Source organism: Chlamydotis macqueenii, chromosome 4, assembly GCF_036417535.1.
Source record: "Chlamydotis macqueenii isolate bChlMac1 chromosome 4, bChlMac1.mat, whole genome shotgun sequence".
NCBI lineage: Eukaryota > Metazoa > Chordata > Aves > Otidiformes > Otididae > Chlamydotis > Chlamydotis macqueenii.
This window is the reverse complement of record NC_141559.1, coordinates 3,050,368-3,069,145: the sequence shown is the minus strand read 5'-3', so window position 1 is coordinate 3,069,145 and position 18,778 is coordinate 3,050,368. Positions and strand designations below refer to the sequence as shown.

General features: G+C 44.8%; 1 protein-coding gene across 7 annotated transcripts in view; it reads right to left on the bottom strand.

Moving 5' to 3' along the window:
• Positions 1 to 18,778, bottom strand: part of ANK2 (ankyrin 2) — a 289,370-nt gene that overhangs the window by 176,254 nt on the left and 94,338 nt on the right. For 5 of the 7 annotated variants that reach the window (XM_086746528.1, XM_086746522.1, XM_086746526.1 and 2 more), the window contains exon 1: positions 18,337 to 18,464. The exons of the other annotated variants lie outside the window; for them this stretch is intronic. In XM_086746528.1, the coding sequence (XP_086602654.1) occupies positions 18,337 to 18,417 (81 nt within the window). In that variant the 5' untranslated portion in view covers positions 18,418 to 18,464. Of the gene's footprint in view, positions 1 to 18,336; positions 18,465 to 18,778 lie in introns of those variants that run through there. 7 annotated transcript variants of the gene reach the window in all.

Genomic DNA, 18,778 nt, shown 5'->3' with positions numbered 1-18,778 from the left:
CTTTTCCAAATTAAATTAAATTAATCATTTTCACCACGACAACAGCTTTTCCTAACTGCAACGGGCTCATAGCCCAGCACTGGGACAGCTCATTTGCTCTGCTTCTCCAGGATTCCCACGCATTTCTGTGTTGTGACTGTAGGCAAGTCACTGTAGCTCTGTCTCTAAGTCAATCATAAAATATATTTTTTAAAAAAATCTCAGACGCACATACAATTTTGAGAACACCTGGAGACAAAATCTGCTGCTGGCTCTGAGGCTCTTCCCTCAACAGTCAACAGCTCTAGGAACTCCTACACAAAAAACTTACTCAGGTGGAAAAGGAGAGCCCTTGCAGGCAGACCTTTAGACCTTGCCTGAACTTCTACTCTGAACTGTGCTTAAACATTCATTCCATTTAGCAAAAATTAACCATACTAATTCCCCAATAATGAGAGTGGCTAGCAAATCTTTGCAATAGCAATCTATTGTGTTGGTTTGGGGTTTTTTACGGAGGCTTTGCTCAGTTTATCCCTGCTGCAAGGGTAAATACATTCGGGATGAAAGCTGGCGGTGGAAAGCTAGATGGGAGGAGCTGGCACAGATTTGGGGCAGAAAAGCTGCTTTGCAGAGAAAGTGGAGTAACTCTAGGGCTCCTACTGTTGTCAGTACGACAAAAGTGCTTCCTCAGTGTTAAAATCAAGGGTTTCTCTCCAGTAATCTTTACCATGATCATATGTCAGCAACGTATTAACCGTCTCTTAGCAAATCTGTATTTGACAAGTATATAAATTAGCAGACTGACAGGTCTCCAGTAAATGCCTCGCCCTCAGCGGGAAGTTCAGCCAAAACCCCAAACTCTGCAGGGCAGGGTCTCTGCGCTTCTCGGAAACCGACCCAGAACACGACAGGGCTGAATGGGGGCTGTGTGTTTGGGAGGTCTCTTGGGCTGCCACTGGAGGGGCTGGAAACAAAAGGAGCTGTCAGGGGGTATGAAATCACCGCGACGCTGGAAGCGCTCCATTTACACTCCGCTACGAACCGTTTTACTGGGGTCACTCCTCCTAACGCGACAGTCACAGTTTCCCCCGCACCAAGACGCTGCAAGAGCCAAGTTACAGCAAATTAATATCTGTAATCTGAGTTTCCGCTGCTTGTTAAAGGCACCAGCAGCCCTACAACCTGACAAGCCTGTATCCAAAATGCAGATGGAAATAAGCGCTCCTCAGAACTGAACCCAAAATAATTGGCTTCCTATCCTGCTCTGCAAGCCTGGAATCAGATCACCAAATCACTTCACACAGAAACCCACGAGTGTTTTTAGATAACATTCAGTGTCTCCGTATCTAAAACATCTCTCTGTGGTTATAAAAGATTCCTAGGGAAACTTCTTCAGGTGGAAAAATGGCTTGGCAATACAACACTCTTAATGAGGCATCTTAGCATTAATCACAAAAATACTTATTTTCCACTGATAAAGTTGGCCTTGTTTAGAGATGGTGAGGAAAAAGAAAGAAAGAAAATAAAAAGAGGAGGAGAAAAGCACAAAAAAAACATCTCTTCCACTCCGCCAAAACGTTTCTGCAGAGGAAACTATCACTTTCAATGACAGCGATCGTTGCCAGTCAGGACTCAAAATTAATGAGGAACCTAGGGATGGAGAAAAAGAATCCCTAAGCAAAAACTATATTTGGATCCCCACCTCCAGAACCAGCCAGCGCTGCTCAGAGCAGTCTTCGCTGCGGCACAAACAGCCAGACAACCTGGGAGTCTCTTTATCTGCAGGCTGCTTACCATCCGCCAAGCTACCCGGTTCCGTATCGCTTGTTTTGTTGGTTTACTTTGATTTGCCTCAGGGTATCTCTATAAATAAGCCTAAACGCCGCTCCCACACTTTTCCGCAGAATTACCATGCAAGAAACAAGCAAATATGGCAAAGCAACTGCAGGTTTGTTCGCTTCTTGCAGCGCAAACAAAAGACTGCTTGGTAGGAACAGATTTCCTGCTCATCTTAACGAAGCCGAGCGTGCAGGAGACTGGCCAAATTACGTTCGCGGAGAACAACTTGCAAAGCCCGTGTCACGTTACTAATTACCAAGATATTTAAGGTATCCAGCCCAGCGCAAGAGTCAGTTGCTCAGTGCTGTGCTGCCAGCATCTCCATCCGCAAAGGAGAAAGGCGAATCTGTCTGGTTTCAATCCAGGCGGCCAACCGAGTACAAAAGAAACCAATCAACCTGCCAAGACATCCCGAGATGTACAACGCAAAACACAGCTATCTTTTTGTCATTTAGCACACTCCAAATACTTGACTTTCATTATTAACGTGGATCTCTATCTATTTTAGCATCATTTTAAAAGAAAACGCTTTGCGTTTGGCCTCCAGTTTGTCTTTCTGCAGGTCCATGTGTTTACAGCTGCTACAAAGGCATCCCCTCCCTTCTTTGCCAAGCTGTGATTTTTCCCTGCGGTACGTTCCCAAGCACGCTCTACGGTTCCCATCGCACTTTTCTACAAAGTTTATCTCGCGTGATACAAGAAATTTAAAACCCATACCCCATGTTGCACGGGCGTTACTGCGATACACACAGGAGCGCGTGCTGAGGGGGGAGCCCACTGTAGGATCAGAGTTACCACCACTAAACTGCTCTCTGTTCTTTCTTTTTCCCACTGAAAGTATATTAAGAAAGAACTAAGCTTTTTAAAAGTTACTAGTTAAATCATTCAAAGGTGAAGACGTACCTTCAGGGAGCTACAAAGCAGGAAGGCCTTTTTAAACATCACCCTCTGAGCTCCTGTAACTGGCATGACATATTCCTGATTTATTTTGAAATTACACTGCACCCAGCATCCACGGAAGGCTGGCCCTCCATTATCATCTGATGTGCATCTATTCGGGAAGTCAAAGGAACTGTCCTGCCCAGAGCCTGATGAGGACCTGGCCTTTGGGGTGGTCCTAAAGTAGAAGGAATGGGGTGGATCGGACAGTTTCTTTCTATGTAACTTAATTCTGTCAGACACATGGGGTCACTTACAAGCAAACTGAGATATACCGCCTTTGTAATCTTTTTCCATCCAGGGACAGTAACGTCACTGACCCAAAACGTGGTCAAGCTCTTCTAGGAGGCTGCACAGTTTTCTTTTAAATACCGGGCTGATTACAACAATCCCCTGCAGCGTTACTGATGGGGCAAAATCTCAAGAGACTGGAACCGGCGACAGGGTGACAGCAGGCTTAGGGACAGAGTCTCTTTACATTGATGAACTGGGTGCGCTCAGTACCAGCAGCTGTAAGTAATGTTTATTTCCTTTGTTTTTCCTTATTTCTCTTCTATTCAGACAGTATAAACACCGGCAGCAGTCAAACAGACTGCCAAACAAGCTGTGGAAAACACAGTTTTAATTCGAAAGCAACAAAATACAGCAAAGGTTGAGTTTTGCTTGAACAAAACTTGAAAATTGGCAATCAGGCATCTGATCTGTATGCATCAGGGATTTGTACCAAAGTCCTAGAACGAAGAGAAAACCTCCCAGAATCAGCACTGTGCCTGAATTCAGAAATTATCTGCGCTAGTTCTCGGGTTCCTACGCACAATATCTTCCCACAGAGCTCTTCCTACATACCTCTATTTGGTCCCAGGGCAAGGTGACCCATGGAACTAGACGGGAGCACTGGAAGGCGCTGGCGGCCGGCTGCAACTCGCCGCTCAGAGAAACGCCATACTGGGACCTCCTTCCTTCCAGGCAAGACACAAGAGTTGATTAACTTGAAAATTGAGATAGCAATGGTTGCAAAATAGACTTGCACACCAAGTTCAGATAAAAGCAGAGAAGGAAGAGTTTCCTGACCGGCCAGCCAAAATTTTGATATGCAGAAAAATACTAAAAAATCCTACTAAACAGACAAATTGCGAGGTTTTTGAGCTGTTTTTTCTTCTGTCGACCTACCTACGAAGCATTTTTGCCCTTTGAAATCTCAAGCACGTGGCAGCTGTCACACTTCTGCCAGACCTGCTCTATCTTACTGCCCACTTGGCCTCCCAGGCAGCTGTAGAGCTGGCTTAACGACACCTGCGTGGCTCAGCTCAGCAGAACTGGGACTGGCAAACAGCTTCCTGCTGACTGGATCCCTCCGGAAAAATTGGATAACCTTTGCAAAACTACCCAAAGGATTTCAGTAACAGCAGAGCAACCCTGACATCAAGGGAATAATGGTCACAAGGAGCTGCCAATGTGAATTTGTTAAGAACTAATCATGCCAAATAAATTATAATTTTGGGGGGCAGTTTTATTTTAATAAGGTCTTTCAAATGGACCTTCGTAAGCAAACTGGCATGGTATAGATGGAGCTAGAATAACAAAAATAAGGCTGTTTCCTACTAGAATAGAGAAAATTGTTCTTTGCTAGGCATCTCTGACCTATGAACGCTGGAGATGAGATACTGCATTGAAAAAAACTTTCATCAGCCACTGCTGAAGGAAGATGTGCGCTATTCATTGTACTGCCAAAAACCTGAGTCCCTACGGTGATTTCTCAGGAGCTTCCACGTGTCTGTCTGTGCGACTTCTCCACTGCTGGTTTAAACTTCAAAAATCAGAACTGGGCAAAATCAGACAAAAACTTTTCTTTAGAACAAGCACACAGCAATCAGTAATTCTACTGGTCTCAGTGGAGTTTTTCTGGTTTTCTGCCAGCACAGATGATAGAGAAATATGGCTCTGCACTGACACTCTTCCCCCTGACACAGATTTCATTTATTCTTCTGCTCTAATTGGTACTGTTTATGCAGTCATCTATTAATTTTATTAGTTGATATTTCCAACACAAATATAAAACGTACATATCTTCTTACTGCATTTGTCTCTTCAAAAGCGTTGCCTAGTTTTACATAAAAAGCCTTCCTCTGAAAATAATCAGAGGGAAAAATTCTCAGCCTGCTGCAGATATTCTAATTCCTGTGTACGCCCTAGTCACGAAGACTTGCCTTTGATTGGAACACTTGTTTCAAGAAAATTAACACACAACACAGGAATTATCATAGATAAGACAAAGGATGAAATTAATTTTAACATTTGTCTTTTTTTTTTTTTTCTCCTTATTTCCAGTCAGAACATGAAAAGTTCTGTGTCACACGGATTGCAAAATGGGGACTGGTGTCCACACGCCAACCAGCATTTTCTGTTGGGTGAATTTTGGTGCCACCTAGAGTGGTTTTTGCCCCGCAGCATAAAAATGGACGATCACTCTGTTAACATGCTCTGGTTCCTTTGTTGGCTCACAGAGGGTGTAACAGAGTCAGCTCCAGAGGTCTTTATTTTGCAGCAGGTTACTGTTTTAAGAAGCCAAGTGATACAGTCGGACTTCCTGCTCTGAAAAAATGAGGTTTAATGCCGGAGTCAAATTATACAAACTTGTTTGTTGCCAACCGAGCGCAGAATTCTGTTGACATTATTAAAAAGCATTATAATTTATCTCAGTAAGCCATGTAGCTGATACTATTAACGTTCATGCAAAACTGCAGCAGAGAGATGCTTTTTCAAAAGCTCAAACGCCTCAGGCAGTGGGTCGCAGCCCCACAGACCCCACGTTCCCCCCAGAGCGGCTGCGGCAGAACCTGTCGGAGAGGGGTTGAAAGGCTTTGATGGCCCAGCGTGGGCAAGCACTGCTGCTTTGATGTTTGGCCAATGTCCACGTTAAGGGATACAAACAAAGCAACCAGTAGCGCCTGTGCAGTAACCTACTATTGCTATCTATTATTAAAGATAATATTTGAAAGGATATAAACACACGCTCTCGTAGTAACATGAAGGATGTTTTAAGCAGTGCTAGTTTGTACAAGAGCACTACAGCCAGGACTGACACCCAGCATCCACAGGACCTACAGGTAACTGTGCTCCGCAGCTGGAGGAGATGGGAGCATCCTCTTCGGACACCACCGCAGTGAAAGCAAGGCATGGATTTAAGAACTTCCAGATAAGACTGTCTTTTTTTTATTATTTCCAAATCTAGAGGTCAACTCAGACATGGTTCCTCAGTCTCCAACTCAGTCTCCAACTGACAAAAGGAAACAAGAACCTTGAGCTCCCAGATCTAACGTCTTCTGAAAATTTACTATACAAAACATTGGTTTTTAATTTCTTCTTCCTGTTCTAAAACAAAATGAGATTTTTTTTTTTTTTTTTAAATACATAAACCGCAACAGAACATAAATTCTGATAATCAGCCAGAATGTTACAGACCTGAAATTACTCATAGGCTATCCCTGTGACAGCACCGAACGAGGGGTGGTCTCCTCTGGAACAGTCTGCAACTTTTTTCTGCGCTAACTGTTTAGGATAACAAAAGACATTTCTCCAAAAGGTTCGTAGCTGGAAGCACTGTCCTAGCTATCGTGAGAGCTCTGCAATTTGTCCTGCAGAAGAGGTTAACTCTGAAGCCTGGAAAAGGTGAGGGAAACCGCACATCCATTTTCAATATCATATTTGCTCATGCCCCTGAAACCCAAGAACTGGAAGTTCATTACTTGCCACGAATAGCTGACAGACACGCCAAGAGGGAGATGGGCAATTAAGCCCATATCCCAAAATATGTTTGAAAACCAATCCACAACTCAGTATTCTCAGTGGGAATGCAAGCGCTCAGCATCACAGCAGATCAATCTCTGATTTCAGAGACCGAACGAAACTTTAAGTAACAAAAGCCATCACGCTGTTCTGTCTCCTTGGCGCTTCCCCCTTGTTCATGGAACTACTGCAGAACGAGAAGCACCCGCATGGTGTTTTAAGAGGAAATCTTGAACGTTACGGCGTTGCCAGAGACACATCCGTTGTATGGACAAGGTGGAGGAAGGGATCCTCTTCTCCTAAAGACCAAAAAGGTGAGCGGGGAAGCTGTGGCTGGGCGGTGGAGCCGCGGCTCATTAATCTTGGCGGTGCGGCTGCGGATGTCTGGACCGCTACCACCTGCTGTCATGCCTGCTCGCAGGAAGCCGGACACCTGCACGGGGCTGACAATGCAATGGGCACAAGGACAAAAGCTTGAACAAATTCTGAGCTAAACACTTGGCTAGCAGCCTACTCAAGTGAGACAGATTTTAGACGTATTCTTTAAAAATACCAGGAGATGAAGGAAAGGGGAGCATAAATCTTATTTTACAGAGGTGCTGACAAAAACCCCACATTTTTTAGAAACAAAATGCAATTCTCTTCCAAGAGTTGTCCCTTTTTGGACTTGAAGTTATTTTCCTAAAAACCTTTTCGTAGTTTTTCTTCTATGGATGTCCATTTTATTTCACTGAAATTACATTACGTGCCAGCAATCCAATTACGAAACCTCTGCAGTTAGTAAATTCCCGGAGGCTACAGGAACATTTCTTCATTTAGAACAGCTGAAGGAATAATTCTTTACTCCAGCAGACAGATACATTGGAGGCATTTAACAACCCAAGAAAAAAATTCACTGAGCACTACATGGAGTGACACGCTGCACGGTTGGAATGGACAAAGGTCTTCAGCAATCATTTAAACCTAGTTTGCGGCCAAACCTGAAGATTCATGTCAACTTTAAGAGATGCTGAATGAGACGAATGTAAAGAAAGTATGCTCGCTCCACTTCTGGACTGAAATGTTTTGTAAGACAAAATGCAACTAAAACAGAACTTTAATATTTTGTTCAATAATGCCTATGAGTAACAGAGCAAATATTTGTATTTATGAGAACAAAAATGAAACCGTACTTTGAAAAAGACATTTGAAAGAGGGAAAGGATCATACTTTGATGTTTCCTGCCATGGTCTTGGGAGTTTTTTGAAACACACTGAAACATAAACTGTCTCTGCTGCTCTGAAAACAAAGATTGTAGAGTGAGTTTTGGCGTACGAGCAAAATGCATAAATGGCAGCATCCTCCCCAGAACAAGAATTTACTCATTTGTAAGTAAAGTTACCGGTGTCCTCGGAGCACTACGTTTACGTACCACATTCCAGATCATCCGTAAGACTGCAATAGCTGTACACCAAAATGCAGACGAATTGACGATAGGCAGGCAGAATTGAGAGTTGCTGTTTGATGCATTATTCTTTTAAAAAATCAGTGAAAATAATCAGCTCTCCCCAGAAGAAACCATTTTAATGCCATTTCCATAGATTTCCCCACCTCAAGGCGATACGTGATGAGCTTATTCCACCCTTGCTGCTGAGATACAGGCAGGCTGCAGCCAAGCTTTTCTGTTTTAAAGGTGAATTGCCATGTTTCAGCAAGATAAGCACCTGTATGTTTCTACAGGTGGTTGTTTGCTGAATTTTATGGCATGAGCTGGGAAACGGATTGATGGTATTACATGTTTTCCACAAACATCAATATATACTGATGATCGTCATTACTACTGCAATAAAACCATCCAGATAATTTTACTAAGTAACAAGGAAAAACCTTCCAGAGAAAGATTAAAGACTTGGCCCCAGGATTTATCACTCCAAACTCTTAAGGACATTGAAAATTAGCCCTAATTCAGGTATTAATGTAGCTCCATGCCATCAACGTCGAGGGTAAACAAGGAAATATTTAGCTCACTCCTGATGGACTGAATCTCAGAGCCATTAAAAGGCAGCCAAAATTACCAAAGGCAGTAAAATTACTGGAGTCAACGGAAAACCTTCCATTAATTTCAGCAAGCTTTGACTCAGGCTCTAAAGATGAGTTGTGGGTTTTGTCTAAACGCAGCTGAGATCTGGGTCTGCCTTCCAGGGCACATCTCAGGATATTAACGTTAAAATCAACCCAGACGAGTCCCTGAATTCTCTGCGCAACCTCTGAGAAAAAGACTTTGGGCTCAGAAGGTCTTCAGGTGAAAAACACAGGGCACTGAGAGCAAAGAGAAGAGGCAGGGTTTTAAGAAGGAGGTGAGGGGGAATAAAGGCCCTTAAAGCTGGAAGACAGCCTCCACTTCCCTAGTGGGAGAGAGGCAGGAGAACAGGGAATCGCGGAGTTCTCAGCCTTGCTCCGGCACTTGCGCCTGGGCAAACCCCTGCAAAGTAACCAACTGCAGCACGAGGCCATAATACCAATTCGATTCTATAAAGCATGTGAGCCGCAACGATGCAAAATGCTATTTGAGAAAATGACTGTGTGCTAATATCAGCATTATTAGAACGGCAGCCCAATCCCCGTTGGCTGAACCGTGCATTACAGTAATGTAAACCACACTCTCATGCCATTTGTATTCTACAAACCACATTTTAGACAGGAAAAAAAGCACCAAATCATTATGTGCTTTTCATACCACTCCAATAAAGGTTTTATTAGAAGTGCATAACAGTGGAAAAAGACCCAGAATTTGCTCCCTGATGATCTAGTCAAGCACTCAAACTGTCACACAAGAAACAGCTCCACCTTCTTTCCCCTCCCAGTCCGTCATTTCCATCCCTTCCCATTCCAGCTCCTCTACAGAAAGGAAGGAGGGAGCTCAAGCCCAGACCAGTTTCCCACTCAGGTTCCCGGGAAGGACAAGCCGTGCCCGGTTCAACCGGTGACAGCATCATCTTAAGCCACTTGTCAAACTCTGCCTTCAGTCTTGGAACAGAGAAACACAAACCCACAACCCCATTGGTTTCAGAACTTATTCCTGAACAAGATTACAAATGCCACAGCCATGTAACGGACTTTGGAGACGGGAAACAATCCCAATCTGAAGTGTGTTCCGTTTCCCTCCGTATTAACTACAACTTCTCTTTTGGGGAGAACGACTACATCTATTTTCTCAGAACTTTTCAGAAAAGGTTAACCATTTGTTCTCGCCTTAGGGAAAAAAAACATTCATCATCACGTTAACCCTCCCAGGAGGACGGATGGGAGAGAAAATAAACAAAGGTCTCAGTCCAAACCTCACTTACCCACACGAACGATCTGTTAATTCTGGTTGCCAGCGCCAACCCCAAATGGATAAAGCTTCACTGACGCTGGTTTGTAACCCTATCTTTGTCACTTCAATTACATCAATTAAAGAGGTGACTTCAATTAATGGTATTTACCCTTTCATTTAGTGACTGCTTTTGTAATTAAATGTATCTGGTTTCCATTTGGATAAAGCTACATTGTGCAGAATAGATTTCCAGCAGGATTTTTTTGTTCATTCACTAAAAAAAAATTGGGACATCATTCATGTAACTGTATAAATACAAGCCAAACGGTATTATTTCTGTTCAGAGGTAGCAAGTGGCTTATAATAACGATTCCTAGGAAAGTCGCATTGTACCTCACCGTCCTAATTGCTGTGAACCAGATTTCCAACGGGCCACACTCCTCCGCTCAGACTGCAAAGGAGCAATCTTGCATCCTAACGTATACGTTAGCCCATAATGAGCTCCTGGCAGCTGTTTTGCAACCGCAAGCCATCGCCCGCTGCTTCTGTTGGTGCTGTTGCTGTGAAAAAGAGCAGTTACGCTGCCGACCGGCGGGAGAGAGGCGTGTAGAAATACACAGCGTCACATACAATTAAACATAAGCCCTCACACACTTCCACCTCCAAACACAATCAGGGCGACTGGAAGCTCTGCAAGCGCCAGGTCTTCCTTGGAAAACACCATTAGAAGCCGTTAATTAAAAATAAGCGCAACAACAAAAGCTGCACACCTCACGTGCTTGAAACGTCTAACCCAACCCTACGCTTACTCCGTTTACCTTGCATTTCACACAAAATTACACCACACAAAGAGCTCCAGTGGCTGAGCAGGAGGCCACGGCCTCTACCCGGAGCAGAAAGTCTTTGGCAGGGCAGTGACCTTTGGACAAGGCATGGAACGCAGTTCCCGTCTTTCCCTCTCACTTGTTTTTGCCAATGCTGTAGTCATCCCCCCGTCCTCAAGCGCGAGCACAGCAGTTACAGCGCAAATGGAAACGCCAGCTCATAAAGCGCCTTTCTTCAGAGTTTCAAAGCTAATGAGCATGAATCATCGATTGCCTGGAAAATTTGTGCCCGTTCCAGTGCTTCTGTTTCCTGATACTCACCAGGCTCTGCTCTGCTGCTGAGGAACCCGGTAACAAGAGAGCAGATCCTCAGCCGACGGGAGCCGGCAGAGCCCACGCTGGCCGCAACAGGCCAACGCCGATGTCCAGCTGAGAGTACGGCCCGCTGCGTACCCACAAAAACCTCGCACAAACAGGCTGAGATACGGCATACCACCACAAATCCAAACACATACATACCCACGGCCTGCTTCTCCTGATGATTACGCATTTTTTTGATTGGATCATAGCAATGTTGCTACCGGGACGGTCAGACTCGGTTTCCAACGGGTTGCACGATGAATAACTGCCACTGTTTATTGACGTTCACACATTGACATCTGCTGATACTGGAAGCTGCCAGAGGTATTACGATATATAAAATGCTAAAAAAAAAAAAGAGGGACTAGTAGAGTCTTTAGGTCACAGGAAAGTAGCACAATTTTAATACGGTAAGAGACAAAGAAGGTTCAGAATCATATCTTCCATAGAAGGGTGTAAATGGTGTAGAAACTGTATCAGTTCACCCTTTCATTTATGTTTTCCAAAACTGTCACCAGTGCTCTTCACTGCCTCAGCCACGGCGACACATACTTCAGACCCTGCTTTATACAGAAACGCTGGAAGGGGAACAGTGAGCAGGTGTTATAGATCATGAAGCTGAACGGCTGCAGGAATCTGCGCCTTCCCGGTGCCAGTTCAAACCCATACACTCGGATTGCTCAGAGCCAGTGCTACAGCATGATGTAAACCCCTGCCATCTAAAAATGGATGAAACAAATAAAAGCAACTGATCACTTCTGAAATACTCAGCCCGCGGCAGAAACCTATACGCTCTTTACCCTAGAAAATAATTTCAAACTGCAATTACTGCCGTTTACTCTATCATTTCCTTAGGAGCTGATCCTGTTCTCCTGAGAGCACTTCATTCACCGACAAAATTTCTGTAACAGAGGCAGGCATCTACCTCTGCTCCCTAAATTGCTGGGTGCTCAAGGAACATTTTATTTCAGGAAGGTCTGGGGGAAGAGTAACCAGTGCCCACACATTTGACTGGCAATGCCTCTGAGAACACACTGCCTTTATGTTTAAAAGGCAAAGGTGTAATAGTCCGTTCCCATCCTCCAAAATTCACACTTAAAAGAGAAAAGGATTAAGTTGAATATTAAGGACATCTATTTTTAACTATGGATTGTTTACGAAAAAGCAACCTGAAGCAATTCACTGCCTCTCTCATGCAGTTTTACAAACTACTGTGAGGGAGCCTGAAACACCAGCCCATCTCCATCCACTTTTTAATAGGTTTTTTTCCCTCCTGTATTTGGTGCCAGAGCACAAAGAAATCAAGTGGACATAAAAAAGAAAATGCAAAATGACTAGGATGACACTGAATGAGTAACAGTACAGCAAATTCCTACTGCAAATGAAGTATGGGAATACCGAATCGTTCCTACATAGAGTAAGAATAATAACAGTAAGCTCAAACTTTCAGCTCAGCAAATCCTGCCACCAAGACAAAAGCAACCCACTTAATCAGCTCGGAAAGATTTTGAAATAATTAATTCCTGCAAATAAATGAGGACGTACGAGCCCCCAGCCATCTTATTATTTTCTTGGCCTCCCTCTGTTCCTTGCGTTTCAGAGCTCCAGGGCTCCCAACCTAAATATCTACGCGCAGCTGATATTAGTCTCAATTTGTAGAGCGGAAAAAACTTTCCTCGCCAGAAATGCCATCTAAAGCATCAACACGGCGTGCCCAGGGGAGGCAGGGACACAGAGCACCCCTGCTAGGGACGGGCAGGTAAGAGAGGCGGAGAGCACGAGGGGCTGCCGATCCATCCCCGGGCGGCTGCTCGAGACGTGCGACTGCGACGCAGCACGCGCGATACTCAATGGCCCCAGGCGTCCTGCAGGGAGAAGGGGAAGCTGGCTGGGGAAAAAGGGACTCGCTTCTCTGACTCAGCTGCTGTTTGCCCAACATTGCCGAAAATGAGCAAGAACTGCAAACGACAAATCGGGAGCCCAGAACGCGTGGCAGGCGGATGCGGGCTCAACACGTCAGGCGGTTCTGTATAAAATTCATCATTCTTATCCAGATTATTTCCTCCTTGGTATCTTCAGAGTATTTAATCTGTGAAATGTAGCACTTGCACAAATCTGCTAATACAATAACTCCATCCCTTTGCAGATTCCTATTACTTAAAAAAAAAATAATAACATAACAGCAAAGATGCATTAACTTCAGAGCCCACACTGAATAAATGTAACCTTCTAAGTAGCTGTCTCAATTCTAAGACTTGTTCATTGCTTATTCCATCAGTACAACACAGCACAATAATGCCTGACCTGATCCTGTTATGCTAGAACACAAAGACCTAGAAAAGTCAGGCTCAGCCGCGAGGCCGGCATCGCGTGCTCTTTCTGTCTCACGCGCTTTACGATGCTAGCAGAACAACAACACCACAAAATGCTTTAGTCCAGATGTTCAGCGATATTGCCCGTCATTATTTTCCCCGTCTCACCGCCGTAAGTAAGCGGAAATTATTTCTCCAGGGTGTCAACCACCGTGGGGCTGCTGTGAGCGAAGCACAGGGCGTTGGGCTGATGCAATCGTCCAAAGCGATGGCTGCTCTGTGGCAACTGCTGACGTAGAGGTAAGGGGCTTCATCTCACAGCGGGATAAACACGCTTCCTTTTTGTTCTGTTGCCATTACACAGAGCAACGAAAGCCAGAGGGACAGGCAAGGTAGGCAAGGCGACAAAAATACATCAAAGCATTTGTAGCTATGTTGTTATTTTACAGCTGGCACAAAGCGTGCTGGAAGCTTTGTGATGGGAAGGAAAGGCACAGGGAACGAGCAAAACCTGATCTCAGTGACGTAAGAATATCAGCAGAGTTGCATCAGATTTACGATAGCGCAAACCACGCTGAAACATAGCGCAGACTTTTAGGAATACATTTGGCTTGACCCTTAACAGTCTCTTTACAAACCTCTTACCTCCATGACCTAAAAATTAATTTGTCTCTTTCTCCATCTATTCCCTTCTTTCCAGAGCAAATTCTAGTGCCATTTTTCTGCTGATGTACTTTCACATAAATTGGATTAACTGAACCGAACGCAAGACAGTTCCAGTTCTCCAAAACTGGTTCAGCTGAAAGAAGAATAAAAGCTTCCAGACCTGCAGAAGTTAGGGTAGTAGTAAAATTAACAATACTGAACACGAGTGAGTTGGGTTAACTTGTAACTACCACTTCGACTTTGTGATAAAGCCTTTTGGATATCCCAGTCCTGAAGGAAATAAATGACTCCGTTTTGCCTCATTAGCTCTTTCTGCCTGTTCAGTTTACCACGTACCATCTGAAAGAACATCTCCTTTCTTGTAAAATTAGAGGACGTGATCTCTCTTAGAAGAGGAGGCATACCACACTCTGGTTTCATCTCGGCTGGATCGTCAAACAGTACAGCTATTTGACTGTCACCAGTAACAACGGGATAGCAAGGGAAATAGGAGCAACTAGAGAAGGCTAAGTGGGACTTTGCAAGTGTGAAATGAAGGCAATTTAGAGGAAATGCCACCCAGCAGGTTGGAACTGCTGTCATGCAAGCCCCCGCAGTGATTTTAGGGAGAGATGGACACTGGTTCAAATTTTTCTTCTGGTGGCATCAATTTTCCACTAAACTTGGTAGCTGGAAGAGTGAAATTGCCAGGTAAACAAACATTTTTAAAGACTTAAATGCCACATCTACCATCAATTAAATTTTAATGTAGCATTATTACGGCTCCATAAATGACACAGGTGAAGACACAGGAACACGGGAGCAAGAGGAACCTCTCCTTCAGTTGAATCCAGTCCAGTGATACGTTAGATAAATCACATCTCATTCATGATGAATCATATTCCTCTTGGCTCTCTACCTAATTAAACCTACGAGAAGGCTGCTGAAGATCCTCATTTCCTCTTCCCCTCAGACAGCCTTTTGCTTTCACACACTAAAGCCAAGCTCTTCTAGTTTTGGCGTGAGACGGGCTCGTTCTAGCAATGCCTCTCTGCATGCTTTGCATACGTTTGGATTCTTGTTCCTGAACTCGGGCGACCAACATTGCGCTTGTATTTCAAAATTCCAAATTCCAACCACCTTATGTATGGAATGGATAGTCTTAAGTAATCCAAATTAACGGACAGCATTAGCACGTACGCTGCAATGATTCCATTAGAAAGTACACAACTCTCACTGGAAGTACCTCACCTACCAGTTTGGTACACGGACACGTCACAATATGCTTCACAAAATACAGGAGGAACCTCAAAAACCGAATGCATTAGAAATCCACGTTCACTTGCAATGCTGCTCCTTCAACGCAAACCGTACATCGGCTACCGAGCCCAGAGGACCAACGCACACCAAGCGCTGCTCTCGCTGGGTTTCCATGCAGTTACGCCAGCAACAGAACAAGGGCGTTTTGTTCTCTTCCACCTCCAGCAGAACCCATTCTGTGCTCTCTGGCACTAGAATTGGATGAACACAGAAATTTAGCATGACTTTTTTCCCCAGAAGCACAAATTTCACCATATCCCAGTTACTACACGGAGGTGAAGCACCAGAGGAAAACTGGACGCGACCCTACAGTTGGATTCACAAACCCATTAAGGCAGCCCACTGACCCACCGGAACGCACAAAGCGACAAACATCACCACAAAGATTAAATTTGGGTTTGAGTGAGTAGTCATTTTCTCCATTTTACCAAAGTTTCAAGTTTTCCCATCCTGTATTAGGATGAAACTGAAATCTTTTCAGTTTTAAGTGCATGTGCATAAAATTAAAAAAAAAAAAAAATCAAAAACAAACCAAACCTTAGGTTACTGCTGAAAATTAAAAAAAAAAACCTAGCTAGGATACCCTCCTGGAATACAGAAGATCCAGCTGAATGCTGTATCCGAGACGCGTTTCTCTCTGTCTCTCCCAATACATAGATCAAACTCCTCTGGCTCAATTAATATTTAATTATCCACACAAAAGGGATCAACTTCCCCAGAACAGATAGAGGGCATGTTGGATGGCGCAATGCAGCTTCGTTCACCGAAAGTAGTTCAGGATCTGAAAAGAGGCTACATGACTTTTGGTTTTGGAGCTCTTGCACATGGCACTTTCATCTCTTGTCCTGAAAGAAATCATGCCTCCCTAGTCAAAACGCAGAGGAATTCAACCCGGAGTTCTCATCCTCTTGGCTATTCCAAGGTGTGTCTTTCTCATAAAAAAAAAAAAAAAAAACTATTGATTTTTAGGTTTGAAGAAAATTCCGCTTAGAATTTTAAAAGGAACATTAAAGCCTGGAGGTAAATTTCCTCAGAAGTCACTAAGGGTAGAGCTTCAGGAGAGCAAACCCAATACCAGACCTGAGGCACCAACACCCATTGCATCCAACCTGAGCGATTAGCAATTTTTTGCTGTACATTTGTCAATTGAAAATGCCTGATGAATATTTTCTAGTTATAGAACATAACTTTAAAAGGATACCCGAACATTTCTGTAAAATGAAGGCGCATCAGCTGTTGGAAGACTGAGTATGGAGGCTCAATATGAGAGACGCTTTCCAAGCACTCATTTGGCAGCAGAGGCACATACTTGTGCTTCAACGTTGAAAGGCTCTGGGCCACCTTCCTCAGAAAATAATGGCAAAATAATATAAAAACACATATACGTAAAAAAAAAAAAAAAAAAAAAAAAAAAAAAGAGATGGAAACACCCACTTTGGTTCCTTAGGTCTTCAAAACCCCTCCCCTCGTACGATACTGTTCCCAGGTTATCTGACAGTCAAATGAGAACAGCGGGTGTGCACTCGATCATTTGATTTTTGCTTCCTCCTATAGATTTACACACCCACAGAAATAAACCTTTCAAATTCAGAGGTAAGGCGGGGCAGATATTCCCCGTGCTGCTCAGCTGTGTTTAAACAGAAGGCCAACGTGCTATATAAAATCCCCCACCGTGCGGAGATCCAGGCGATATTCCAAGCACAAAGGGGTGGGGTGAGGATGTTTTTGTTCAGTTTCTTGCTTTGACTGGATTATCTCAGGCCCTTCTGGTTACACGTACGGAATCTCCCCTCTGCGATAAAATGGGGCCTAGCACTGTCACCCGTCACAAAACAGCTTTATCTTCAAGGGTCAAAAACCTTGCAGAAGTCCCTGAATATTCAAGGGTCTTGCAGCTCTCCATATTATTTCCATTTGTAGCAATTTGTCTCGCTCATCCAGAGTGTCGGCTAAAATGCAAATTCTACGCAAAATGAGGGACTGAAAAAAAAAAAAATCATCAGCGAATATACCTTGTATGGATTAAATTCTCCCTCACAGCAGAGTAATTCCTCACCCTGCACGTAGTCCCATACATTTCAGTGAGGTAACCCACGTTATACCAATTAAGATAAGTTGGGGGGGGGGGGGATTACTGTAAACCAGTTTATGTCATAATTATGCAGAACCCCCAACATCTTTCCTCTTAAAGGAGAGAGAGAAATCAAACAGAAATAAACAGTTGTCTACAATTAAAGCCATTAAAAATAAATTACCTCAAGCAGGGGGGTGAAGAGGCAGGCACGCTAGACCTTGCAAATCAACCATTTAAGAACGAGAGACTGGATACACAGAGAAAGTGCCCTGGAAACTGGGTGTGGCTGGACAATTCACGTTTTTACCCCATTATTTTCCACTAGCATCACTGAATTACCACGGATCGTACAAAAACCGGCAACGTACCTCACAACAATTGTGCATAACCTGGTTTAAGAGACACCTCTGGAAAAGCAAACTGAGGGTTTATAAACCTGCATCTGCATCGCGTGGAGAAAAAGGGAGAGCAGCACACGAGTCAATACCATGGTGTGCAGGTTTTAGATTTCTTCCGTCAAAACAAACTCCCTTCTTTCTGAAAGGGAGCGCAGGGAAACCCGCGCTGAGGCATCCGCCGCCTAACGAAGCCAACTTCAACTGAACAAACCAGACAGCTGCGTGTAGAGAAAATAATCAAAAAAGCAAAACCAAAAAAAACCCCAAAACAAACTCAGTCCTTTCCTTTGCTATCTGGTTGTCACAATGTTCTCCATTCCCACATCGCAATCGGGAGACCCCGCCACTTTCGGGGTACCAGTAGGCTGGCAACCGAGCCACTCAACACCACCATCCTCCTCGCCTTCCTAGGGGCTGCCGGACATCGCCCACCGCCACCTCGCCCCCAAACCACCGCTCCTAACCCCCCCCCCCCCCTCGCCGCACAGCCCCCCAGAAGCGGGGAGCCCGCTCCCGAGCCCCCCCCACATCGCTGCCCGCCGGGTCCCCATCCCCTCTCCCCAACCTTTTTGGGTTTTTTCCTCCGCTGATTGCTGCCGTTGCACCGCTCCCCGCCGTCGCTCTTCTGCGCTGCCTCCTCGTTCATCCTCAGCGAGCGGCGGTGCCGGCGCCCAGCCCGGCCATGGAAGCCCCCGGCCGCCCGGCCCCTGCCGAGGGTGGTACCCGACCGGTAGTTGGGGGGGGGGAGGAGGCGGGGCGGGCGCAGCGGCGTTGCCGTGGCAACGGGGGCGGGGCGGGATGCGCTGGAGCACCGGGGATGCTCGGCAGAGCCCTCTCTCCCAGGGACAAACGTTGGGAAGAAGCACAAGATACTGGGGATTGGAAGAGACCTTTAAAGCTCACCCAGTCCAACCCCCCTGCCAGGAGCAGGGACATCTCCAACCAGATCAGGTTGCTCAGAGCCCCGGCCAACCTGGCCTGGAATGTTTCCAGGGATGGGGCATCCA